Source organism: Sinohyriopsis cumingii, chromosome 5 (genome assembly GCF_028554795.1).
Source record: "Sinohyriopsis cumingii isolate HCF-2022 chromosome 5, ASM2855479v2, whole genome shotgun sequence".
NCBI classification, from domain to species: Eukaryota; Metazoa; Mollusca; class Bivalvia; order Unionida; family Unionidae; genus Sinohyriopsis; species Sinohyriopsis cumingii.
Window position 1 is genome coordinate 74,213,082 of NC_142965.1, and position 26,172 is coordinate 74,239,253.

General features: G+C 35.9%; 1 protein-coding gene across 1 annotated transcript in view; it reads left to right on the top strand.

The window, feature by feature from the left end:
* Positions 1 to 26,172, top strand: part of LOC149799453 (anosmin-1-like) — a 153,733-nt gene that overhangs the window by 35,997 nt on the left and 91,564 nt on the right. The window contains exon 2 of the mRNA XM_089958197.1: positions 5,839 to 5,910. Within this exon, the coding sequence (XP_089814323.1) occupies positions 5,839 to 5,910 (72 nt within the window). The remainder of the gene's footprint in view (positions 1 to 5,838; positions 5,911 to 26,172) is intronic.

Genomic DNA, 26,172 nt, shown 5'->3' on the forward strand with positions numbered 1-26,172 from the left:
GGGAACATATTATATGTCCCTTTTAGACATAGGCAGTTCTTTTGACCCTTGACATTAATGGTCCTATCACCATTTTTGATGGTTCTAATTATTTTAATATTTGACATAAGAACATTCCATCTGATCTTGAAAGCAAATAATGGCAACTCCCTTCTATTATAGTGGTCAGTATGATTAACTGGCAAAGCGGGACATGACAATGTGTCTTTTGGCAAGGCACTTTATTCTCCCATTGCTTCACTAATAGACTTGCATGTGCTGATGTGCCTTCAAACACAAGTCAATCAATCAGTCCAGTATTGAATCTTCAAGGGACTAACCATTTGATTTTCAGGGCAGACCTGGGATTTTTGGGAGGATAAATTTGTGACTTCCATATACTTGTATAGCTTTAGAAAAAATTATGCTTGCTCAGATTTTTATAAAAAGAAACTTATTCTATCCATCATATTAATTGAAAGAAAAAATTATAATGAGAGAAAAGAAAAGAAAATTACCCTGGTTGAAAGAAAATCCCAGGCCTCCCCAAAGCTTCATTAGTCTGTTCCCAAGTGGCTTTATTTTATATCCATGCCAGCTAGCTATAGGGTTAAAAGGTTATCTTTAAATGGATTTGTGATGGGAAGGGGGGTTATCAGGTGCCACAGTAGGCCCTGAAATCTGTGGACCCCCCTCCCCCCAAAAAACCAAGCTTCAACCCCCAACAAGTACAATATTGTTAATGTTCTTGTGGGACTGACCGTGAATCAGCATATTTGACTTGGTGTCCATCCATATTGTTTTCAATTATTTTCGCTGAGCTGTAAGGCATATTATGAATGCTGTCAATAAAAAGCTATACATTTTCTTATTCCAGTCAAACTTTTTATTATTATCCCCATTCAGAGGCTGCATGGTCATGCTGTGTGTTACAAAGCATGCATCCAATGCATGGTGACTGTACTACATTAAAATTTATATATGATTTCCAAATCTGTTTTAGTACTGTTTGAAAATTTGAAATCCCCTACCCCATAGATTTCCAATTACCTTAAATAATATCCCTGTGTAAATTTTTTGTAGGTGCTCTAATGTATAGTTGTGGAAAATTAAGCTCGCACAAGTCACATATAACCTCGGGGAAAATATTCAGTTAGAAATCTTCACAATAGAACCAAGAACCAAATGTATCTGCAAATACCTCCTCAAAGCGTTGACTAATGCTGAATAATATTTGCACATGCATGTATTATGCAAAATGAAGGATAGGTTATCAATGGAATTTGTGATCTAAAACTACTTCACATGCTCCATGATTTATACCTATGAAAACTTTCTCTTAGAACATTTATCTGTGTGTATAGGTTTGCCAGTGCTGCATAATTTGTATAAACAGAGCTTATCATTAGATAAAAGTTGCAGTCAGTATGTCGTAGGAAGATAGAGCTTGTAAATTAAATTACGAACTGCATTATCTTAAACAAGCATATGCTTCCTAAATAGAATTTTCTTTTTTGTTTTGTATGCCTCCTAGAATAGGGATTTCAAGGAATGTTAGAGATTGCCAGTTTTCCACAGGAAATTGAAGCAAAACAGGATATCCACACAAATGAAATGTCAGTTTGTCTTGTTAGCTCACCTCCCCAAAGAATAGGAGTCGTGGTACTTCCCTAGCATCAATGTTGACATCTCTACATATAAAATGTATATTATACCCTATATGCATACAGCTTTGTTGCATATTGGCCATTCTTTCTTCCTATGTAGTAGGCATTAGTTTGAAGTAAGTTCAGAGCACCTACATCCCTAAGGGTGAATTATTATATTATAAGGCATAGGGGCTAGCTATGCATATACAATGTACGTTTGTAACTTTTGAAATTGTTTCTTTTGGTTTGTTTATTTTTTCTACTGTTAAACCTGAATTCATGAAAGTCAAAATCTCAATCTTACACACACAAACACGCATGCACACCATACAGACAGACACACACACATATCTACCTCTATGTTAGAACCATACCTGTAAAAAGGCAACTGTTACTGGCTCAACATTTTACTGGCCTAAGCTGAGCTTTTTGCGTTTAGTCCATGACTGCACATCTTTTGTATGTGTGTAATATCCTGTAAAAACATGGTGAGGGGATGAATCTTGATAAGCAATTCATTATGACTCATATTTTATGCCTCGGTGACTTGTGTTTGGGACCTCAGTTGGTTGAGACTGGTCTAAAGCGCTCACATTTACTGGTCACTGCCATATAAACTCTGTCCATGTTGGTTCGAGTCTCTGGCTAATTGGCCTGAGTGTGTGTCTGAGAGAAAGCTTGTCAGTAGCTTGCCTTGGGTAAGTGGTTTTCACTGTGGTTTTCCCTGGGTCTTTTTCCACCAGTTATAATGGCTGCCAAGTATAGCCCATCATGTGCTGAAAAATGGTGTTAAATCTACCACAACAGCAGGAACTTTCCTGCATCTGGCAAGAGGCAAATAATGGAGGCAGGAGAAGTGCTGGTTTAGGGAATAGCATATGGTCAACTGGCCAAAAGTGGTGCAGGTTGGAATTCTGCTAGTGGGTTAGCTCTAGTCAGCTACCATAGTATGCCCTTGGGCAAGGCAATTCACTTAAGTAGCCTTGGCACAAAATAAGGCACTTGTGTTGCTTTGCCATAACACTAAAACCCGACAGATTAGCTACCTTTTCCATTTTTATTACTCTGCATTTTATTACAGACAATTTCTTGTTCAAATACCACAGCTTTTTCAAAATGTAGGTCACTAGGTCATGTATATACTACATGTTATCTATGGTGTTATTAGCAAATAAAAAAATTATACAGGTCAATAATAGACTTTACATTAATAATTTGTTCTGTCTTGAGTGACTCATTTAACAGTCAGGTTTTATTTACCATACATACTTGCTTATAAGTCAGGTCAAATTGCAAAGATTGTGATCTGCCATAGAGCTGCCATAGCAGATCAGGATCTGTTGTTTGTTCTGCTTATTACTCCTCACAAACTGCACAGACCCAGACCTGCTGGCACATTATGCACTGGCAGATCAGGGTCTGTGCATTTGCATTTGGACTCATAAGTGAGTACATATGGTAGTAGAGGTTACATGCATTAGAGTTTTGAATGTATTATTCATCTGTAGTATATTAGTTGGTTTGTTGGTATTTTTATGGAACTTCATTTGACTACATCATGCAGAGGGAAGTACCTTTTCTAAGGTACACTGTGGTAGCTGACCAGGATTGACCAGTGTTGGTATAGAAATAAAACTCACAACCCTTGATTATGCATGTCCAGTGCACAGCCAAGTGCTGTATAGCTTGTACATTTCCAAAGTTTTTAAATAGAAAGTTAATACTCTTTGAAAATTTATATTGTATAATATGGATTGTATAGTACATACTTTGAACCACTGCATTCCCAGGTTTGATCCTTCAGCTGGCATGTGCAAAGGTATGTGGCACCTGCCATCCACTGTTTGTGGTATCCTCTACTAAGTTATCTACATATGAATTGGATGACCTGACCTCACTATCATATGTTTCAATTGTATATACTCATTTATAAGCCGAGTAAAGCTGAAAGTAACAAAGATCTTCTGCAGTAGCATATTGTGCCCGCAGATCAGGGTCTGTGTTGTTTGTTCCACTGATTATCCCTAACAAACTGCACAGACCCAGACCTGCTGGTGCATTATGCACAGACACATCTTGGTCTTTGTAGTTTGCTGTTGGACTCTTCTTATAAGTGAGTATATACGATAACTATCAAGATTACTTAATTCAAATGTTAAAGATTTTGCAGGTCAGGTATGTTGGTGCAATGAAACAGGTGAGATAATATAAGACCAAGTAAACCTATGCATCTTGTGCATCATATGGCATTTGTGCATCCTGTATCATCCATTTGCCAAGAATTTTTTGTTACCACTCTGGAATCCATATTTCTGATCCAATTTCAATCAGCCTTTAGATCTGGTTGATATTATCAAGATGTTGAACAATTTTTTATTGTAACCTAGACCTATGCATATATTTATCAGGTGGTCTTGCATCGGATATTTTATGACCAATTTGGACTAATTGTATCTGATGTTGCCATGCATCTGATAATCTGAGTTTGTCAGTGATCTGGCAACTGTGTTTCTGGTCAGATGGTTATCATGCTTATTAAATAGTTTTATGTTATAATGACATTGTATAAGTCTAACTACGATGCATATTAGTGAGGTAATCTTGCATCTGGTTGGATGTACTTGTTCCCTCGTGAGACAGAAATACAGTTAGACTGTGCTTCCTCATAACCTTTCATTATCATTGTCTTAGACTGGTTCTGTAATATTGGTAAGATGTTTGTTTCTTATGCACTTAGACTGTTACCTCACTATAGAGGGGGCCACGAGTGGCCAAGTGGTCTAAAGCGCTCTCCATTACCGATCACTGCCTTCTCACCTCTGTCTGCATGGGTTTGAGTCTCAGATTCTGCTAATGTGGGTATGTGAGAAAGCTTGCCAGTAGCTTCTCGTGGGTCGGTGGTTCTTTCCGGGGTATTCCCAGGTTCTTCCTCCACCATTAATACTGGCTGCCATGTATAGCCTATCTTGTGCTGAAAAATGGCGTTAAACCATACAACAACAACAACAACAACAACCTCTCTATAGCTTAAGGGTACAGTAAAATAGGTAAAATCAATATAAAATTTGGCAGATGGTTTACCTACAGCAGGTTTTATTCTTACCCTACTATGAGAGATGCTGAAACTCTAATGGCTCTTGCCAGACATTTTTTCTCCAAAATAAACATGGTGGTATATTTGTGCAATTCAGTATAAAAACATTCAGGGCAGATACAGCAATTTGTGAAAAAAAACCACTGATATACCTACTTGTTAATTGTACCAGAAAATTATCATTTGCTGTTCTGGATTAATGCTGCTACTTTAGTGTTAATATTATCCTTCGATGAATAATTGATTTCCTCACAAATGAGTTATTTAAAAAAATCTGGAATTATTTATAAAAGAAATTTTTTTCAAACCCAGCAATGATGTTTTATTGCACTCTTGTTTTAAGCTGATATTAATTGACAGCAAGCTGACTTTAGGCTACTGCTTCAGGCATACGTGACACCTAAGTAACATGCATTTCTTTTAAATTTGAATGGTGCTGTTTTATGTGATCAGGTCCTCATGAGTCTAAAATTATAATAAGAAAAGTTAATTCTTGTTGTTAGTGTCTTTTTCTTTTCTTCATTTTGTTCTAGGCATCACATATTTTGTTCTAAAGGTAGGTATCAAGTCCTGATACATAGAGGCACAAACCACAAGTGTTAATGAGGGATTGATGATGAAATCTGTATAGTTTAGACCCTAGGGAAAGCATTTAGTTATGGGATCTTTTTTTAACAAGTCAAGGAGATAATTTTTAACATCTTCTGTCTTGTCTTTATCGAATAATTAGCAAAAATGTACTATAATAGCATAAAATATCACAATCCATTGATGTATTGCTACTATCGACACCACTAATGTGAGTGATATCAGGCCCACATGGACCTCTTGTTCTGATAGTTGTTATAATTAATGATCATCAAAATGACAGACAATCAGTTTGTTAATTATTCATATTAGTGTTATTCATCAACCCTGTATTGAACTCACAATTAAGAAAGTGCAGACCGCTCCATTAGTCTAAGTGGTTAGAGCATCCACTCCAGATGCGGGTGCAGGTTTGAACCCTGGCTGAGGCATGTCAAAGGTTTATAAATATGGTCAAAAGTACAAAGCAAGACCTTTCAACAGTTCTTTACAAGAGTTTTATTGGCATATATTGTTTTTGAATTGCAGGGTGGTCCGGGAAATGAGCGAAGGAATGTAAATCTGCTTGCGGCTTGTGAAAGTCACCCCGTGTGTTCTGTGGTAAGTTTGTTTGCACCCAGTGAATAGGGCAAGTTTTGATTGGAAGAGTTAATAGCATGAAATTAAAGAGGAACATTATATATTTTTGTGAATAAATTCTCTTTTTATTTGGTACCAATCCATTTTTGCCACTTCTAGTCATAGATTTGCACATGGGTTAATTACATGAAAGTTTGCTAGCCCAGCATCTATGTTTTGGTTATCGGGACTAAATGGACATAGGAGTTTTGTCTCTCGATCAACAAGGGATATCTGAAGACATTCTTTTAAAAAATGGCTTTTTAGTCTTTCATCCAGTTTTAAATCTGTATGAATTTGGAATTCTTGACAGAATTTTAGGAACACATGCCCCAACAAATTTGGTTATTGCTACTGTATATTTCTTACAAAACAAAAAAACATAATGTACCATAGTTGTTATATATGTGGGGACCCTGACTGTTAACACATTAATCCCTGGATCTTTTTGTCATTTTTGCCTAAAGATCGAGTAGGAAACACATTTTGAAAGCTGTTTCTGAATAGACTCGAAAACACCAAATTCCTGGTCATCTTTCAATAACATACTGCCTGGTAGTGTTAGAAACATTGATTTTCATTGGCTATTTGACTCACGCATGAGCAGAAGGGTAAAAGTTGGACTTTTTTCTTTTTCTTTCTTTTTGCTAAACGGAGCCATTATTTTTGTATGGAGACCACTCTTTATTCCAAATGCCCATCTTATCCTACTTTTTGCAAGGGCTCGTCTGTCTGTTTGCAATTCATACCGGTTTTCCTTAAGATCTGAGACCAAAAAGTCTAAAATCTGGACACAAAATCAGATTCGGACCACAGGCAAATTTTGGGTAAAAAAAAAGTCAGGTCCAAAAAATGAGGTTTTTCTATCTGTAATTTGTTGTGCAACTAGATATTCCAGATTGTTTGGTATCATTGTAGAGCTTCATCTGGCTACCTTTCTGTAATACCACCCACTTTAGTGTATCATGCATGATCATGACGCTACAGACCTCGGCAGTAGGCTACTACCTCCTGCCCCGTAAAGTCGTCACTAGGGGTTAATGTGTTAAGGCAGTTGTTTTTAACATCACTCACACATCTCATCGCAGTTTGCATGTATTTTAGTCTCGACTTGATCAGCACGAGTTTGTGAGAAAAATTGTCAGAAGCTTCATGTGGTTTGTGTGGTTCTTCCCGGGTTCTTCCTCAACCAGATGTACTGACTGCTATGTGCATGTGCACATGTATACACTGTATCATGTTATGTGCTGATAAATGTCAGTTACCCCCTCCCACAAAAAAAACCCCATTGGTGTATGTAACAGACTTTTTTTTAAAACCAGTATTCTGATTTTCAGAAGGGGTACGCATTTTACAAAAAAACGGAGATTTTTTTACAGGTCACTGAAGAAAGGCACTAAAGATACCCACATGTCATATTCACTTTCAGTGAAATCTGTCACATTGTAACTTAAAATTGTTTACTAGAATTATTAAAGAATTAAATAAACAAACCTCAGTTGTCTTGTTCTTTGATTGTGGCAGTTAAACTCTTAATTTCAAATCACTGTAGCTTTTTGTTTTGTGACGACCAAAAATATATACAATTACGACTTGTTCTTCTCTCTTACATTAAGTTAAAGCAGTGCAATGGAACAAGTACAATTTCCATCTCAGTAAATTTGCAGTATCCAAGGATCTAACAAAATTCGTCTTCTTTTATTTTAAAATCATGGATAACTTGAAATATAATATTTAGAATTTGAGCAGTATTCATTTTCTCATCCAACGCACCTTTTAAGGGGACATCTTTTTCATGTGTTCTGTTTGTGTGTTTTGGTAACAATGACACTTACCCTGGAACAACAATAGATTAATGTATGAAGTTGGCAAATACTTTTTTCCTTTTAGAAAATAAATTTGTTTCCTGGTTTTAATTCTTATCATGTATCTATCTTTGTGATTATACTGCAGTCAGTTCTTCATTGATTTTTTTTGGTCTTTTCAAAATAATCGACAGCGTTGATGCACTAACAGTTAAATTGCTTTGACTAGGTAAATTTACAGTTTATTTACTTTCGTCTAAAAAATAAACTTGGTTCTTTGTTTTATTTCTCATCTTAAGTTGCAGTATTTAATACTTTTTTGTTACAATACAGTGATCAATGTTTCATTGACTTGGCATGGTGTTTTTAATTTAGAAAAAGTAGATTTTGTCTTTGCATTTAATTTCTTGACACTACCTATAATTTTGGGGGTCATCTTTTTGTGTTGGCAGGGTATCTTGCACTAGTTGTACGTCATTTGTTTGCCATTTGTTTATTGCTTGTTTGCACAAGCAGTGAAGAATTTTCTTTTCCCTGTCGAAGGCTTTAAAAAAATGCTGTTGTACTTAGGTTACTGCACTTAGAATAGGTCTTAGGTTGAGTCAAAAACTGATTGAAAGGTAAGTAATGGCTCTAGCCATTTGGATTTGATGTGTGCCATTATTTCTCATTCATTGTCACTTGGCAAGTATGTAAAAGTCAATCAATGTGCAAGTTAAATAAACCATACTGTTGACTTATGATTTAAAGAAATTCAGAGCATGTAAGAAGTTAGTTTCCTCCATATATACATTGGTATTCTCAACAAAAATTATAGTAGAATATTTTCGTTCAATTTTTTATCATTATAGGTGAAAACAAAGCTCAGTGGTAGCACACTTACTTTCAGTCTTGGCAGTACTAGTTTGAATCCATTATTCTGACGTGCAATGGCAAGAAGTTGGTACAGTTTGTGTGTGTGTGATCTGGATTTTTAATGTAGCTTTAATTTTTCAGTCATGTCACTACAGTGTCTGCAGTATGGCAGTTTATAGTGATGACTAGCAGTGGGGCATCATGCTGCAGACATGTAGCATGATGCCCTACCTGAGTCTCATTATCCTGACACCAGGCTGACCAGTCCTAACACTAAACTCTTAATGCTGAGTGCCTAGCGAGGCACCTGTTAATACAGGTTTTATAAGTCTATGGTATGATTCAACCAGGGTTCAAACCTGTGACCTCCTGCATCCAAGGCGGACACACTCTCTAACCATTAGGCCACCAGAGCTGCCCTACATTTGTATCTAATTCTATTGTTTTCCAATGGCATCTTTGGTTACATCATCATGCTGTTCCTACATTGTGGCCATCAAGAGTATATAATATGCTGGCAAGTTGTTAGAATGTGTAATACAATACTTCTAATTTTAATTTTTTTTTTCAACTAGATTAATTTACCCTTCAAAATGGTAAATGCCTAAGATTTTAAAAGATCCATGTTGGTACTGTATTAAGCTAATTCTTTTTCAGGGATTTTTCATTAATCCAACTACATATATTAGAGCCATAGTTAGTGCGCTGGACTGGCCTCTAAAACGGTGCATGTTACGTTCCAACCATAGGAATGGCCCTGGTCATTTAATATGTTGCTTTGGTGGGCAAGGCACTTTATTTCAGTTGCCCCCAGGACTATAAGTAATGTAATCGTTGCCGTGCCATAAAACACCTGAGCAGAATAACTACACGTGTCATTCGACTGAAAATGATGCCATCAATGGGAACAAGTCTTCCAGGTCAATAAGACATGTCAGTTAAGTTCCTTGTCATGAGAAAATTGAGAGGAAAATAGTCTTCATTTCTCCTTCACATGTCCAAGGAGGTGCATGATTTTCTTAATACATTGAACTAGTTGGTTATATATATTTAGACAAAGTTTTTGGGGATTGGCTGTAATTTGCCATGATATGCACTGCATGAAGTGTGAAAATTGGACATGAGATTTCAGCCATTGGAACTCACTCAGGTCTTTTGGAGAAACATTAAAACGTTATAGCAGACTTAACTTACCTGCTGCTTTGATGGAACAACTGGTTTAAGTCTTATGAGAAAATCTGGACTCGTAATCCATTCCTGGAACTGGCAGTGTTTCAGTCTGAAAAATTGGGTCTGCAGATTTGTGTTTTTTCAGCTGGAAGGCATCACAATTATTAAAATTACTTTACATTTTTGGAAAACTTGGTCTTTACCAAATACCTTGGTATTTACTAATACTGTTCCTTGCATATTGGTCTGTATTAAACCATGTTGACGTCACAGTCTCTGGATCAAGGGTCCTTCGCAATGAGGCATAAATTTGTTGCTTGGATGCAAAACTAAGAAGCTCTAAATACCATCAGTATATGCTTATAAGTTGAGTCCAACTCCAAGCAACGCAGACTCAGATCTACCATCCATAATGTGCCAGCATATCTGTGTCTCTGCAGGTTGTTAGTAGTAATCAGTAGAACAAACAACATAGATCCTGACCTGCATGTGTTTCATGCGATGGCAGATCAGGGTCTATGTTGTTTTCTGTTAGACTAATGACTTATAAGTGAGTATAGATGGCTGTTAATTTTGTTTAGTTCCAGTGTTGTATTATATTGGCAGATTCATATTGAACACGACGTTAATGACACTTCCAGTTTTGTTGGAATTTAACAACTTAACTTTGATCCAGTTCAGTTAAGAACAATTATTAGTTATATCATGATATTTTGTAATAAAAGTCTATACCAATTGAACCTGAGTGGTTTATTCATTTCAGTCCTAGGAACTCTTCCAGGATGCCAATGGCAGCTAAAGTTATGCTGATAGCCCAGTCATGACACTGTCAACCCCAGACTTTTGTCTTTTGATTTCTATCACCCTATCATAGGTTTCTGTTCATTGGGCAGACAGAGATATTAGCAAAGCCATTGTGCTCTGATTTACAGGGAACAAGTCATGCAGCCATATATGCCTTCTTGTCAGGCAAGGATAAAATATTACATGCTAACCGGCCTTCCTTACAGTAGAACAGAGTCCTGTACATCTTTGCTGCTCATTAAATAGCCTTGGGAATCACCCAGTATACAGATATACTCTCTTTGAGAAGTCCCGCTGCAAACTGGACAGACCCAAATCTGATATCACCTAATGCCTGGGCAGATGTGGGTCTTTGCAGTTTGTTAAGAGTTATCATTATAACAAAGAACATAGACCCTGATCTGCAGGTGTACTATGTTATGTTAGATCAGTGTCTTTGTTGTTTGCAGCTTGATTCAGCTAATAAGCGGTATATGTGGTAGTGGAGAAAAAAATCAGGTTATCAGTTACACTTGAATTAATTGCTTCCTTACAGTCAGAAAAGATAGAATGAAAGTGTAAATTTATTAAAAGTCATTTTGGACTACTGAGGAGAGAAAGAAGAATGAAAAGTGTGTCATTTGAATATCCAGTAAAATGCAAAAAAGGAGAAGAGGTTAGCTGTTGAAATTCAGCACCTGAGATTTTTAAAAATATTAAATGTTATCTTTAAATTGCACAATATATTGATTTACAATTAATGTTTAAAATTTAACACTGCAGATTAATTTATGTGGAGAAATATGGTAATTACACCAGTATATTTGTAGAGCTGGCATATTAACGGGTCTAATATCACAAAGTTTTCCTATCAGGTTCTAGTTAAACACTGGATTGATTCAGAAAGAGGGATTGTGCTCTTGAATTTAAAAAATAGTTTCACTTAAAGTGGAGGAAAGCTTTAAACAATATGTTTGCTTATAGCCTGGTTGTTATATTTTCTAGACAAGTCCATGTTTAAAATTTAACACTGCAGATTAATTTATGTGGAGAAATATGGTAATTACACCAGTATATTTGTAGAGCTGGCATATTAAGGGGTCTAATATCACAAAGTTTTCCTATCAGGTTCTAGTTAAACACTGGATTGATTCAGAAAGAGGGATTGTGCTCTTGAATTAAAAAAAAAAAGTTAGTTTCACTTAAAGTGGAGGAAAGCTTTAAACAATATGTTTGCTTATAGCCTGGTTGTTATATTTTCTAGACAAGTCCATGACATTTAATGTTTTGTATGAATATATGTTTAAGTAAGCAATATATACTGTACATGTTACATTAATGCAAAATGATGCACAAAGGGTCTTTGTCCTTCAAATATGCTTAAACGTTTAATGTAAGCTTGACAGATTTTATACCTTCAGTTATTTGTAAAGTTGCTTTTGTTTTCGATATGTCCATCATTCTTTTGATTAATTTCGTATCAGTTACTAGTTAGAGAATTATTTTGATCAGTGTTATAATGGATGTATAGAAACCAGATGTCTGCATCTGTTTATATGAAGGGGTGATTTACATGGTAGTTATCACTGTTGCACTGAATTCAAAACACAAGCAAAAATACGAGTTTAACATTATGTTAGCTTTTGAGATTTTAACTAGGAATTAAGTGATCCATCGAAGCATCAATCAGTACTTGTGCCATACCAATACACATATCAGTACAAGAGGTGGAGAATCAATACGAAGGTACTTACCCTATGCAGGTTACTTTAATATTCAGCAGTCATGAATAACTAGTAGCCATTTCCTTTCTTATTCTGAATTCTTCTAAGGCTGATGTCACAGGCACAGATTTTTTCAGTAAAAAAGGAAAAACCTATTGACAACACACACTTGCTTTTTACAAATCGGAAAAAACTGACATGGTTTGATCTGTCCCTCCAATTGCATGCTCATTATCTTATCCCAGCCGCATGTTCAGAATAAAGGAGATGTTCAAAATGGGTTCGCCTTTTATGATGAAATACTTTGCTCATCATTTACTAACAATAGTTAGACCAAGTAATGGAGTTGATTCATGTACCTGTATTGTCTGCTTGTCAGGCTGTAGATTTTTCACAGTATTCTAGGGAAAACCATGGAAAAGTCTAGCTTGGAAAACTTTGGAGTAATTGGACTAATGCTTGACCATGATTGTGGGTCCCAGAAGTGTTACGTATATGCCAAAATTTAATTATATTTAAACAGCTTTGCGTGAACTGGTTGCATAACTTTGAGCTTACATTTAATGAATATTTATAAACCTGACCTCAGAGATTCATATTTAGACTTAAACATGACACGAAATACAACACATTGAAAAAGTTTCACATATAACTTGGTGTATTGTTTTGCACCAATTACAAGTGGATATAGGCACAAACAACTATACAATTTCATGTCACAGCATTTTTAACTGAAGCTATCGGTGAAAGTTGACATACATATGAGTAACTTGACATGTAATGAACGGACATAATTGGACACCATTATCTACAGAACATACACAATGTTAACTTTTTCCTACTTGAAAATTCTGAAGTTTAAAAAAATAATCTGAGCTTTGCTGTTTGCAGTATTCATTGGTCAGGTATACATGTGAAAAAACAATATTATACGTTTCATACTGCATTAGTGGGTCTGATTCTCATTGTCATTGTTGGGTGGCTGAGTGGTCAACAGCATTTGCCGTTACAGGTCACTGCTATCTCTCCTATGTCCATGTGAGTTTGAGTGTCGAGCTGGCCAAAGTGGGTATGTGAGAAAGCTGCCAGTAGCTTCTCATAGATCTGTGATTTTTGGGTGGGTCCCCCACCACCACCCTAGTTCTTTGTCTACCATTTCTACCGCTTGACATGTATGTCTATCTGGCGCTGAGAAGTAGTGTTAAATCCAAACAGCAGTGACAATGATGTCAATGTCAAAGTTCAGTGTTTAATTATGTTTAATGTTTGCCGTTAGGCTTTTCTTTCTACTGAAAGATTTGTGGTCATCTATGATGAAAGGATGAAATTTGCTTCAACTATAGATAGTAACTAGAAGATGCACAGATCCTTATGTTGTGGTCATGTCTTGGAAGTCCTTAAGTCTCTATCTTGGATTTCAGTGACATTTTCCTTTCAGCTTTTTAGCTTGAGTGCTGTTTAATGTAAGTTCAGAAAACAAATTGTTTACTGATATATTATCACTAAGAGAATTTTGCATTCCACATTGGTAAGGGGCTTGTTTACAAGGTCAAGGTCACATGTCAATATTTTAAGGTTTCTGTGGATTCTGCTTTTGTAGCGTAAAAGCTGTTTAAGGTACAAGGATGAACCATGGTACACATGCTTCTAGCCTTAATATACAGCACCGCTGTCTAGGTTCTATCTTAAGGGTAACTGATCATTTTTTCCATCACATTAACACTGCAAATTTCCGAGTTTTCTCCCTCCAGAGGGGACTGGTAATGGATGGTGGTGTACATTGACAGTGTTGCACAATGAGCGTGGGTTCATGCTTTTCCCGCAATATTTTGTTCTGTGTCCCGCTCCTCCAATCTTGCCCCCCCCCCCCCGATTTTCATGAGGAAAAAAATAAAAAAATATGCCTACAACTTTTCACGAATGAATGCCCATCGGTGTCTCTACAGATGTTGTTAGCAATGGCAGAGGTCACTAAAGGTGATGAAATTTGAAATGGTAATGAATATATATCTTTAAACAATATATCTGGCAATGAAAACGTTCACGGTTGGTTGTAGACAGCTGAGTTGCAATGTAAAAGTGTTTGCTGACCATTACTCTAATGTATTTTTAAGGTTAGAGTAGCCCCCCCCCCCCCGCCAGGAAGGTTAGAGTAATCTCCCATGGCTAGGAAGAGTCAACCAATTTTGAGGTTGAAATAATGATAAAAGAGAAAAAAATTGCAAGTACACAATTTATCATTACTGATTTGTTGGTGTTGAAAGAAAACATTTAAGTAGGTATTTACTATATTATATGCTGGTAGATTACAAAATAAGTTCAATGATTGCAAGATCTGGAAAATTCTATAGTATAGCTCATTTCAGGTGAATAAGGTATCCAAACATGTTAATATTGTCATGAGTGTCTGTGTTGTTTATTCTGCTGAGTACTCCTAAAAAATTTTTTATAAAGCATAGGCAGATCTGAATCTGTACAATTTGATTTGACCTACTTATGTTTGGGTTCATTTGGCAAAAAAAAGAGAAAAATGTGTGTTTCCAGTCAGCTGACAGTCCATGTTTTTTGTTGCTGATCCCCCAAATCCCAAAATGATTTGTGCATCTAATTGAGCTGGTTCAGCCCAATACTTGAAGTGATTGTTATATTATAGATACTATTCTTTATAATATACAGTAATGTTTAAAAAAATATTTAAAAGAATTAAAAACTGTAAAAAGAAGTTTCCCATGATTTATTTGTGCGTCTAATTGAGTTAGTGTATCCCAGTACCTGAAGTGCTTAGTTCATTATAATATACTAATCATTATGTTATAAAAGCCAACCTACCTATCTACCCTAATTTTAAAATCAGTGCAATAGGAAATACACATTTTGTTGGGTTGGGGAGCCTTAGGGTATGTTAGCTGTATTGTTGTCAAATCTGCTGTACCGTCAAGGTCAGAAATGAGCATTAGTTTTAGGTAAAATTATGCTTGTATTGGCAGTGTACTACTTTTACAGGTAAAGACCTAGGCCATACTATACAAGGGAATGTGTTACTGTATATACTCTCTTATAAGTGAGTGGCAGATCAGGGTCTGTGCAGTTTGCAGTTGGACTTGTGTTATGAACAAGTACAGAGTACTCAATTTAGAACTGCTGGAAATTTTATGCAAGTCAGGAATACACTTTAGATATGTGTTGATACAGTATATAATTGGCAGATAAACTGTACATTTTGTTGTTGGAAATTTGTCAGCATAAAAAGAAACCCAATCTGTTTGGACTGTTTCTACAGTCCGAAATGACTGTAGGATTAACTGAGAGTTTACTAATGAAAAATCAGTTTGATCATTTGTAACTTTTCGATTATTATCCTTTTTTCATCAATAGCCAAAGCAGTCCATTTAGCTGCTATCAACATGCATTCGAGGTACTTGTATGATACATAAGATTCTCCTCAAAGATGCAAAATGTGTCTTACCCCATTCCAAATTCTGTAGTTTGCTTTCATTTTGAGGACAAATGTTTCTCATTATGACTCTTTTGGCTGTTAAGCATTTGAAACAAGTTGAGTGACAAACGATCTCAACCACTAGCTGACAACCTCTGTGTTAATAAGCTATAGAAGGAGGCAAATTTGCGGTCTTTTTAATTCAGTAAACTTCTTGATTGTCCAGGCCTGGGTAAGGTAGTTAAGTTACACCTACATGACCAATCATAATTCATGGTTGTCAGGATCTACCTACCTCCTTTATAGTAACCACGGTTCTAGCTTTAGTACAGGTTTATAACGAATGTATATGTAAATGTGAAATAATGTCTCCATCCATGCGTTTATGGTTTGTCTTAATGTGCAGCTTTATTAATCTGGACTTTAATTTGTCCAGACTTTTCTATATCTGAATTAGGGGGCCTCATATCTGACCCGTCCACATGAATTTGAGTCCTATCTGGACCATTGTCAGGGTATGTGAAAAAGCTTGCTGCTATCTTCCCACTGGATGGAGTTTTCTTTTTCTGGAGTTTCCTCTGCCAAATATCCAGGCTGCCTTTTATAGCATTTTATGTGCAGAAGAATTACGTTAGACCCAAAAACTACAAACTACATCCAAATAATTTTTTTTTGAACACTTGCAATTCAATATTTTTCATTGGTCATCAGTTTTCAAGTGTTTTTATGGATACCACAAACCATCATTTTACAGACCAGTAAACAATGATCCTTCCTTAGAAACACTAGGATGCCATACCCAATTCATGAAGTTTTAAAAACATTTGATACCTGAAACAAAATATACTATATGCATGTAAGTCAAGTGAAGATCGAAACTGCAGATCACATAATGCTCTGGTAGATCTGGGTTATGCATGTAATGATATTCCCTCTTGGTAAAAAAGGGGTGGTTAATTAGATTTGGCTGTTGTTTTCTAGAGGATGACCTTCCTCGATTTTATTGCCCGGTTTGAGTGGATAAATAATACACAACAGAGATCTGAGCATAACTATTGAGAAGAAATAAGACAATACAATTAGCTCCCTATAGACAAGAGAATAACAATTTAATCAATGACATAAACTAAGTGTCAGATTCAATTCAAGCAAATTTATGTTACAGAATATCAATAGTAGTGTTCTGTTATTGATTCATTTCATCATGATAACGAGAGTGGTGAAATGACACAATGTCCATGCCTGATTTTGCATCACGTAGCGTTGTTTCCCGTCTTTGTCTCCGTGTATCCCACGTCTTCCCACCTTCATGTGTATACGTTTGATCTTTCTTGACCGTTCTATCCTAACCACTTGATCTCTTATCCAGACTTCCGTCTTTCGGACTGTCCCAGACTGTTCCAGAGAGCTGTTTCCCTTAATGCTATTCTTTTCAAGAAAATGTGCATCCAGGCACTTAAGGCCTGTCGTTGCCTACAAGACAGCCATCTGGTTCCCTTACTTGTCTTAACGAGGAAGAACCACTTTTTAGTTTTCCTGGAGTCAAACGTTCCTTGCTCCTCTTGCAGGAAATAGCTTGGAATGAGGAAATTTGCCCAAAGTCGTTACTTTAAATTCCACATTTCTTCCAGGGTGTACACCTTAAGTTAAACTGACCAATTGTAATCTGCCATTCCTAATTTTTTCCCCAAGATAATTATCTCTACCATCATGGTCAGTTTCGTTTGCAGTTGGAGTTGACTTACAGATGAGCTTGTACTGCATGTTAAATAAATTGACAGTTCTCTGTCTTATTCTTGTGAGCTGTTAATTAGTCATTATTCCTCAATAATGCTTACAAATGAGTTGGAAACAAATCCTGCAAAAACTCTCAGTATTGAAAAATGTCAAAACTGCCAGAATTAAATTATTCTTGAATTATCTTACAAAACTATTAAACATGTATTTCATATCAGTCAAAGATATATTGATCACAAAAGTCATTAAACAGTTACAAGATTTAAGATCTAGTATGATAAATATTTTTATAATTAGTGATTCCCATGACTAAGCTTAATTGCTTTGTTTATCTGATAGATGATATACAGGTGATATGATCTTGTTCAAACACACTAATTGTTTTTCAGAGGTTGCTGCCACTTCGAAGGAGACACTTGAGTCAAAGGAATAGATTTTGTTAAAGCTCAAAATGTGTTAAATAAATAATCCAATCATTTTTAGGTCTTAATTAATACATTTTGATCAAGTCTCAAATACAGCAAATTAGATTAATTTAATTGCCTCTTTCCGTGAAAAGGTTGACATAGTGATTATCACGTATTGATCCATCTGTCCACACTAGCTCAGTGTTAAATTTTTATTATTTAGTTATTTTGTTCAGCATGATTGGCCACAGAGTTGTATCGCTTGATACATACTGATGTGTATGACATCAACATCACAAAAAGCTTGTCTGATGCTCAGTATGCAGTCTGTTACATCCAGCGTTGTGTGGGTGAATTTTAGTATTACGGCCATATCTATTTTGTGTGCCAGTTGAGTTTTCCATGTCCGTCTGTCATGTCATATGTCACACGTTTTGTTTTCACTTGTTAACTTTGGCAACAGTATAGATTAAAATTAGATTTTCTATTATGATAAGAACACATAGATCAGCTTCGTTTTTGAATGTTTACCTTCAAATTTTTATGGATTTGTGGCCCGTGTGTGGCTTGTAACTTTTTTCAATTATATTTCTGCTTATGAAGGATGATGCTTTCAAAGCCACTTAAGCCATTTATCTAATCCCATTGTTTTAAATAAATAAGTCCAAAATTATATGGCATTATATCCCCTGTGTGACATGGAACTAATGGTAGAAGATGCATTAAATATTGGTACTTTATGTATCAAAATTTCAAAACGTAGAAGCAGTGCACTAAAGGGATGGTTTATTTCCTATAGTGTGCATGTATCACAGCATATTTTGCATCATTTGATGGATTTTGATAAAAATAAGTGATAACCCTGTCCTCCATATGAAATAATTTTAACATCACTTAACTTACTTGCCCTTAAGTTTTTACCATTTTCCAAATGTCATGTAACAGTATTATATTGCTTCTCACTCCTTAATCTGGCAGTGATATTTCTTAGCTTTTCAAGGGAGGTTTTTAACTTTATTCTTCCACAGCTCAAGTTCTCCTATCTTCATTGTATCAGCCATCAGCCCAGGGCACATATAATACATATTGCACAATTACTTGACCCTGTTTTCATTTTACTTGGAGCACATTGCTGCTCAATACTAATTATGTTGTCCCTAAAATTATACATGTTGCCAATGCAGTCTTGATAAGAAAATGGGTCTAGATCATGAAGAATTTCTAGTGTTATTGTTCTTGTAGGTTTAACACCATTTTTCAGCACATGACGGCCAGTATATCTGGTGGAGTAAGAACCCAGGAAAACCTGGTAAGAACTTTTGATCCACAGGAAGCTACTTGCAAGCTTTCTCACATACACTCATTGGCTGAGCGAGAGAACTTGCATGGACAGGTGAGATAGCAGTGATAAATAAAGGCAAGCCCTTTAGTAAACTCCACCACCTGGGTCCCCAATTTAAGATAATGGGTTTAAATCCTTCTATTACATGTCCCTCAGGTAGGTATATTATTAACGAGACATGGTTGGCAACTTGAGATATCAAAACCAAATTTCATATGATTTCTTAACGGTATTTGCATTTCACGGATCATTTTCAATAATATAGGTGTAATTTTAATGTGGAGAAATTGTTTTAATCAACCAGCTATGAGACATTTTTTATGAGTTGTACTGTTAAGAATGTAATGGGTCAGAGAATAAATATATTGTATTATTTTTTATATATTTTGTCGTGTCAGATAGTGTTACAGGTGCTGCAGGTAACATAATTTCAAGACTGTGAAAAAGTAATTGATAATTAACACATGCTGTGTTTAACCTGTGGTTGTTAAGGTAGAAATTGTACACATATTTTACACATATTTATTATCTGGGTGTGAATCTGCAACTAATCTGCACAGAGACAAGTAGTGAAGTTTTAATCAGTGCAGCTAAATTTTACCCCCGCAAGTGATTTTCCTGAAACCAGCAAGCATTCTAGTTAATGTGCATACTTAATTCTTCAAGTTTTCAACCATGCCTAAGAATAATTTTATCCAGGTGTTAAGTTCTTCTGGATTATCAGGAGTCTTAATTATAGCCAGACCTAAAACATACTGTGCACGTTGAGTTTTTATGATTGAAGAATCAATATTTGATATTGGCATAGTTCTTTTTTAAAGGAAACAATTTTACACAAATATGTAAAGAATCTTGAAAATTTTTCAGTTTCCAGTTTTAGTACCTAGTGAGCTAGAGGATTTAGTATAGGCTAAGTGCACCATTTTGCATGTTGCAAGAGAAGATGAAACTAACAGGGATAGCAGTTGTTGTGGTTAGCGTGCTGAACTCATGACCTTTCGAAAGGGTGAAACTTTGAATCCTACCTATGGGCCAGCCCCAGGGTTGGCTTCAATTACCTTGGTACTAAATGACTTGCTTGTTACTGTGCCATTAAACACCAAATCAGACTGAACCATAAAAGGTGATTACTTGTCCTGCAGGGTGACTTTTACTTGTCCTGCACAGTGACTTGGAACTTTTACTTGTCAGGAATCAGATTAGCTCATCTTTCATGTATTGATTCTGAATCTGTTTAGAATGTCACTCATCCAATGAGACAATAATCATGAAAAAGTGATTTGCCCTTCCTTTGTCACAACTTGTCGATATGAGTGGACAAGTCAGATTTTGTAGCCTTGCTGACGTAATCCAAAAGGGCTTGATAAAATATAACAGTACAGTAATCAATTGATTTGGACTTGCACGATAGATAAATCATGATTGAAACCCCACTTGTAAAAAAAAAAATTCTTTGTTTTCAGTGAGAACCTTTTCAAAGACAATTTCACACTAATCTTCCAGATTCACTTTTAAATCCAGGATTTTTCTCCTATAAAAACATAGAAATTACAGAACATCATTCTCAAGACTGTACAGGAATAGGATAAGATGTACTTTTTCAAAAGTGAACATGCAAAGTCTAGTAGCAGAATACATCATGCATGCCCATACTAATCCAGAAAATGTTGGTTGTCCAAGAATATAGTAAGATGAGGTAAAGGTCAGTATTTGAAAGGGGCACTTCCAAAATGAAGATCACTTGGAGAACAGTATGGAGTTTCTTAAGGTGATAAAAAAGAGGCTATAAATATGCCAGCTTTCGATTGCAGTGATTTTGTGGGTCAATAATGCATTTTAATGGCTCCTCAAGAGAGGAATAATTGCCCTGAAAAGTGTCTCTGACATTGGCATAACTGTCACATATTGGTTATTAGCTTATAGGCTCACTTAATGGAGACCAGAAATCTAACTTGACCTTTTATGTATGTAAAACTCTACAGATTTTAATTCGACTGTAATGTTTATAAATTAAATATCGTAAGCAGGTAGTGATTAATTTGTTTGGAAGATACCATGATTCCATAAATCGCAGAGTTTGTCCAAGTTTTGATGAAATGATAGATCACGTGGTCCCATGATGCAATACTAGCCAGTCCTAGAATACAAACATAAACATGGCAAGCGAGACAGACAGGACATAGAACACAATTAATTTTACTATATGTTCTCTACATTTGTTTTTCAATACTGACCTTTCCGCTGTGTGATTATCAATACAAATCATGTGTTAATCTAAAATACCTTCACAGATGACTTCACAGTGAAGTTCTTGTCAATGGTTGACCTGCATTTTTTTTGAGAGGCTGGACAGAGCAGCATGTAAACAGAACACAGATTTCACTTCCAGATCATCACCAAGGCCTTATTACTTACTGTGCACTGTCGCCAAAATACACACGGAAAACCACACCCTGAACTCATATTTTCAAGAATAAACAACTACCTTTAAATCCCTACCAAAAATGCATAAATATAACTCTTATCACCACCAAAATGAGAGAGGAAAAAATGTTCTAAAAATAGCCTAGAACTATATTCGTGGGTACTGAACTGGAAGTACTAATTGTGACCTGATTCCAGGCAGGAAGAGACCAGATTTGGGTTGCACATTCAGAAGTTGAATCTGCTGTCTGGTATAATAGTTTATGTACTGTACTGGTCAGTGTTCAAATACATTTTTTTCAGGCACAGGCCCTGGGCTGTTGACTTAAATAAACTCAAGCCCTGACTGAAATTCCACAAGCCCAAACAGTTCATACCTGTCACCTCTCAAGCCAGGAGAAAAACCTCCCGATTTTGGTTGTATTTCCTCATCTAACCTCTGAATCTCATAATATCTCACTTTTTCTCAGAGAAGTCCCGATTATTACATTATGTCTGTCAATTTTCATTTCTCAGAAGCCCTCCCCCCCAAACCATACATAAATATTATGCAATCCACAGATACAATATTCTATTTTATCACTTGTGAATATTGTAGTGATGAAATCAGTGCTGGATTTAGGCATAAGCTAAACAAGCTACAGGTTAGGGCCTAAGTTTGAATTCACAGTCTGAAGGGGCCTCTCAATTTTATTTTATACCAAATAGGGCCTCTACAGCTTCCTGTAGCTTCAACTTTGGGCCTTGCAGTGTCTAAACTGCCACACTGCGATATGACTGATTTTTTTTAAAGCTATGTTAAAAATCCCAATCACACACACACATCTAAATCCGGCAGTCTGGACCAAATAATTAATATCACATGACATTTTTTTTCTTCAGTAAATAGAACGTTAAAATTAAACATTATTCACATAAACTTCAGATTTTTTATTAAACAACTGCAAACAGTACTATAGTAAATATAGCATCTCTATTTCTGCCAAAGAAACTTGGCCAGTTAACACCTGACATTCTACAGTATCTGTAAAGTTTTAAATTACCATGATTATATTAAAAGAACGAATAAAACATACCATGTAGTATATGTTCCCCTAAAGAACTAGTTCAGAATAAATATTTTATTCAGTAAACAGTGTTACATGCATTAAGACTTAAACCTTAGGAAATAAGGTAGGGCATAAAACATGGGAAAAACAGTTGCCACATGTACAGTAACTTCAACTGCAGATTTGAACTGTTAAAATGAAGACCATGGCATCATAAGTTACATTAAAATAGGCATCGTTTATTTGGCATTCATTTGCTGGTGCTTACATACACACAGTCAACATGGTTTCTTTGAAGTATGTCCGAAGGGCAGTCCTTTTCACAAGATAAATGCATTGATAAGGATTAACTGTTAATTAGTCACACTGGCTTTGTTTGTATACTTAAAACTTTAGCTATTTTGCAATTTAGTCAGAGCTGACCAAAATATGAAAAAGGGGCTTGTTCCAGGGGAATAATAAGGCTTATCACAGGGAGAAATGGCATGTCCTATGGGGGATTGCACATCCGGGCAAGGAGGTGGGTTCAGTAGTCTCCTCCCCCAATTTCTATTGTCAGCTAGTTAATGTGAAACTTTTACCTCTTTTCTTTGAATTGCTGCTATCTAACCTGCCCAAGGGATAGTTTTACATCAGTTCCAATCATTACATATTACCATTTATACATACTACATGTAACAGACATAGACTGAATTTTTTTTTTATAAATGTTTTTTAAGATTACTGAAAATTTGTGTTTTCTTGAAACACGACAGGTTTTATAATCTTATTTTTAGCAAAGCTTCCATTGGATTAAAATCAGATCTCAAGAAATTTTGCATACGAGGTCATGGAAATTCAGCTCCTAGAAGATATGCCAATATTTAAATATTGGTATTACGGTCACAGATGATACTTCAGAATAAGGTTTTCTTCTGTAGTGCTTTTATTATTATTCTATATTTCCATTGGTTTCTGGTCTCCTTCAAGAGTTGACTCCATCTGCGAATTGCACAGACCCAGATCTACCTTCACATGATGCATTGGCACATCTGGGTCTGTGCAGCATGTTAGGATTAATTGGGTAAAACTAACATTATTGACCCTGATCTGCTGGAGCATCTTGTAGGTGATTATATTTGGTAAGATGCAAGTGCATTTCATCTTCAATTTTTGGGGGACAAAAGGGACACATTTTTCCTTCACTATTCAGATTTTTGATCTACTGTGTATACTCACTTATGAGTTGAGCCCAACTGCAAACCACATTGACCCAGACCTGCCATTGCATAATGATGTTTGTTCTAGTGAATGCAGCTAACACACTGCATAGACTCTGATCTACCAGAACATTATGTGATGGCAGATCTGGGTCTGTGTAGTTTGCAGTTTGATTTACATGCAAACATATATGGTATTAGTTTCAATTAAAAGATCTGTACTTTAATGAAGACAGGTTAGGGGTCTTTTCTGATTATGATTTGTTCTAGTGGTTGAAGAAGTAGCATTTTAAATCATTTTCACCTTTCCATAAGAGACATAATTTATCTGATTTCCAAGTGAATGGGTTAATGGCAGACTTGTCTTATAAATATATCCTAGCATTTATAATCTCTGCTGGTTATGGGATGGCCTTTTATCTGTCATCTATTGACTGATGGCTGTCCATCCATTAGCACAAATTTATTGTCAACACTTTTCCTAAACTACTTGTCCAATTGCCATGAAATTCTACACTAGTTTATCACAGGGTCAGATTGGTCCCAAATGAAAATGGTCTTGCTCAGACATCCAGTATAGCTGCCACAGTGGATGTTTTGAAAATGATGTCTACTTGGTTCTAAATGGCACTGATGCCAATTGACATGTCATGGCTGATATCTTGGAGATCCAGTTTTTGCTACTCCTTTTCAAAGTAAAGTCATATTGGCATAGTGTGTTCACAAGAACACTTCATATGATATATAGTTTGTCCTAAATAAAAATGATGTCATGTAGACATTCAATATGGCCACCACAACAACCATCTTCAAAGTCTTTTTTCTACTCTGCCTGAATGAATAGTTATATCAGCATCAGGTTTTCACTAAAAGACTTCCTGTGATGTCTGGTAGGTTCTTTTTGAAAATGACATCCAACATGGCCATCATAATAGCCATCCTGAAAAGGTTTGTTTTTGATACTCCTCCTGAATGGAGAGTTGTACCAGAGTTTATACTGGAAGATTTCTTGTGCTGTTTAGTTGGCTTTAAAATAAAAATTGTACTGAATTGATATTCATTATGGCTGTAACAGTTACCATCTTGAAGATTTTGTTGCTACACATTGATGGAATGTCGTATCAAATTGGGTTTTCACCTGAACACTTCTTATGTCTAGTTGGTACTAAAGGAAAATGGTATCGGCTTGGTATCAATTATGGTCACCATGGCAGCCATGTTTAAAATCTTATCTTTAATATTCATTAATGAAGTCATATCAACATGATGTTTTCACTTGAAGACAAATTGTGATAACTTGTTGGTCCTGAAAATGTGCAGACCTGACCTTAAATATGACTGCCACAATGAACGTATTAAAAATCATGTCACTAATTCTCCTGACTTGGTATTTTCACAAAGTCTTCTAATGGTGTCCTGTTTTGCCTTAAACGAAAATTGTGCTCACTAAGGAACATCAGACATGGTTTCAGCATTTCCTGGTTAAACGGAAGAAATGATGTTGACTTGAATTCCTGGAAATTCTTTTAGTACAAGAGTGTCAGTCCCTTCAAGGAACTCTTGTTTTCAGGAGACTGTGTCATATATCTGAAAGACTTGGAAGGTGCCACTGATATGCATAGCTTTTGATAAGCAGTGTGTTGATATATTACATGCAGACAAATAGACTAATTTGCATGATGAATATGTTTATGCACTCAAATTATGTAAAGCAATCTAATTTTGAGTAGTTTTAACAAAGTTGTCAGTATATTGTGCCTTATGTAGGCACAGTCCTTGTTTAATGATGGCAGGTTGATTGGTGTCTAAGGCTGTCTGGACATGTTCCAGATGTTCCATGTAGGCTTGAAATGATAGTGCCAGATAACTATCAGGCCACTCACTCAAGTTGAGCCATATAATGAAATGCACCCTTAACTAGCCTTCCTCATAAAGGGATTTGATGGTTTTCAATGGCATGTTTAGTATCTTGCTGATGAAGACTTGGTCTGGCCTTGCAAGTGTTCACATAACATCCTCACCAGGGCTGAACCCCCACCCCCCCCCAACACAGCAGTTCCAAAAGAGGGAGTAAATATCCAGTTTATTCAATTCTTATATCCTACTGTGGATATACCATATATACTTGTTTATGAGTCCAACTGCAAACTGCACAGACCCAGATCTGCCAGTGCATAATGTGCTGGCAGATCTGGGTCTGTGCAGTTTGTTAGGAGTAATCAGTAAAACAATCAACATAGACCCTGCTTTGCAGGTGCATTATGATAGAGCATATCAGAATTATTGTTGTTTGCATTTTGACTCCACTTATAA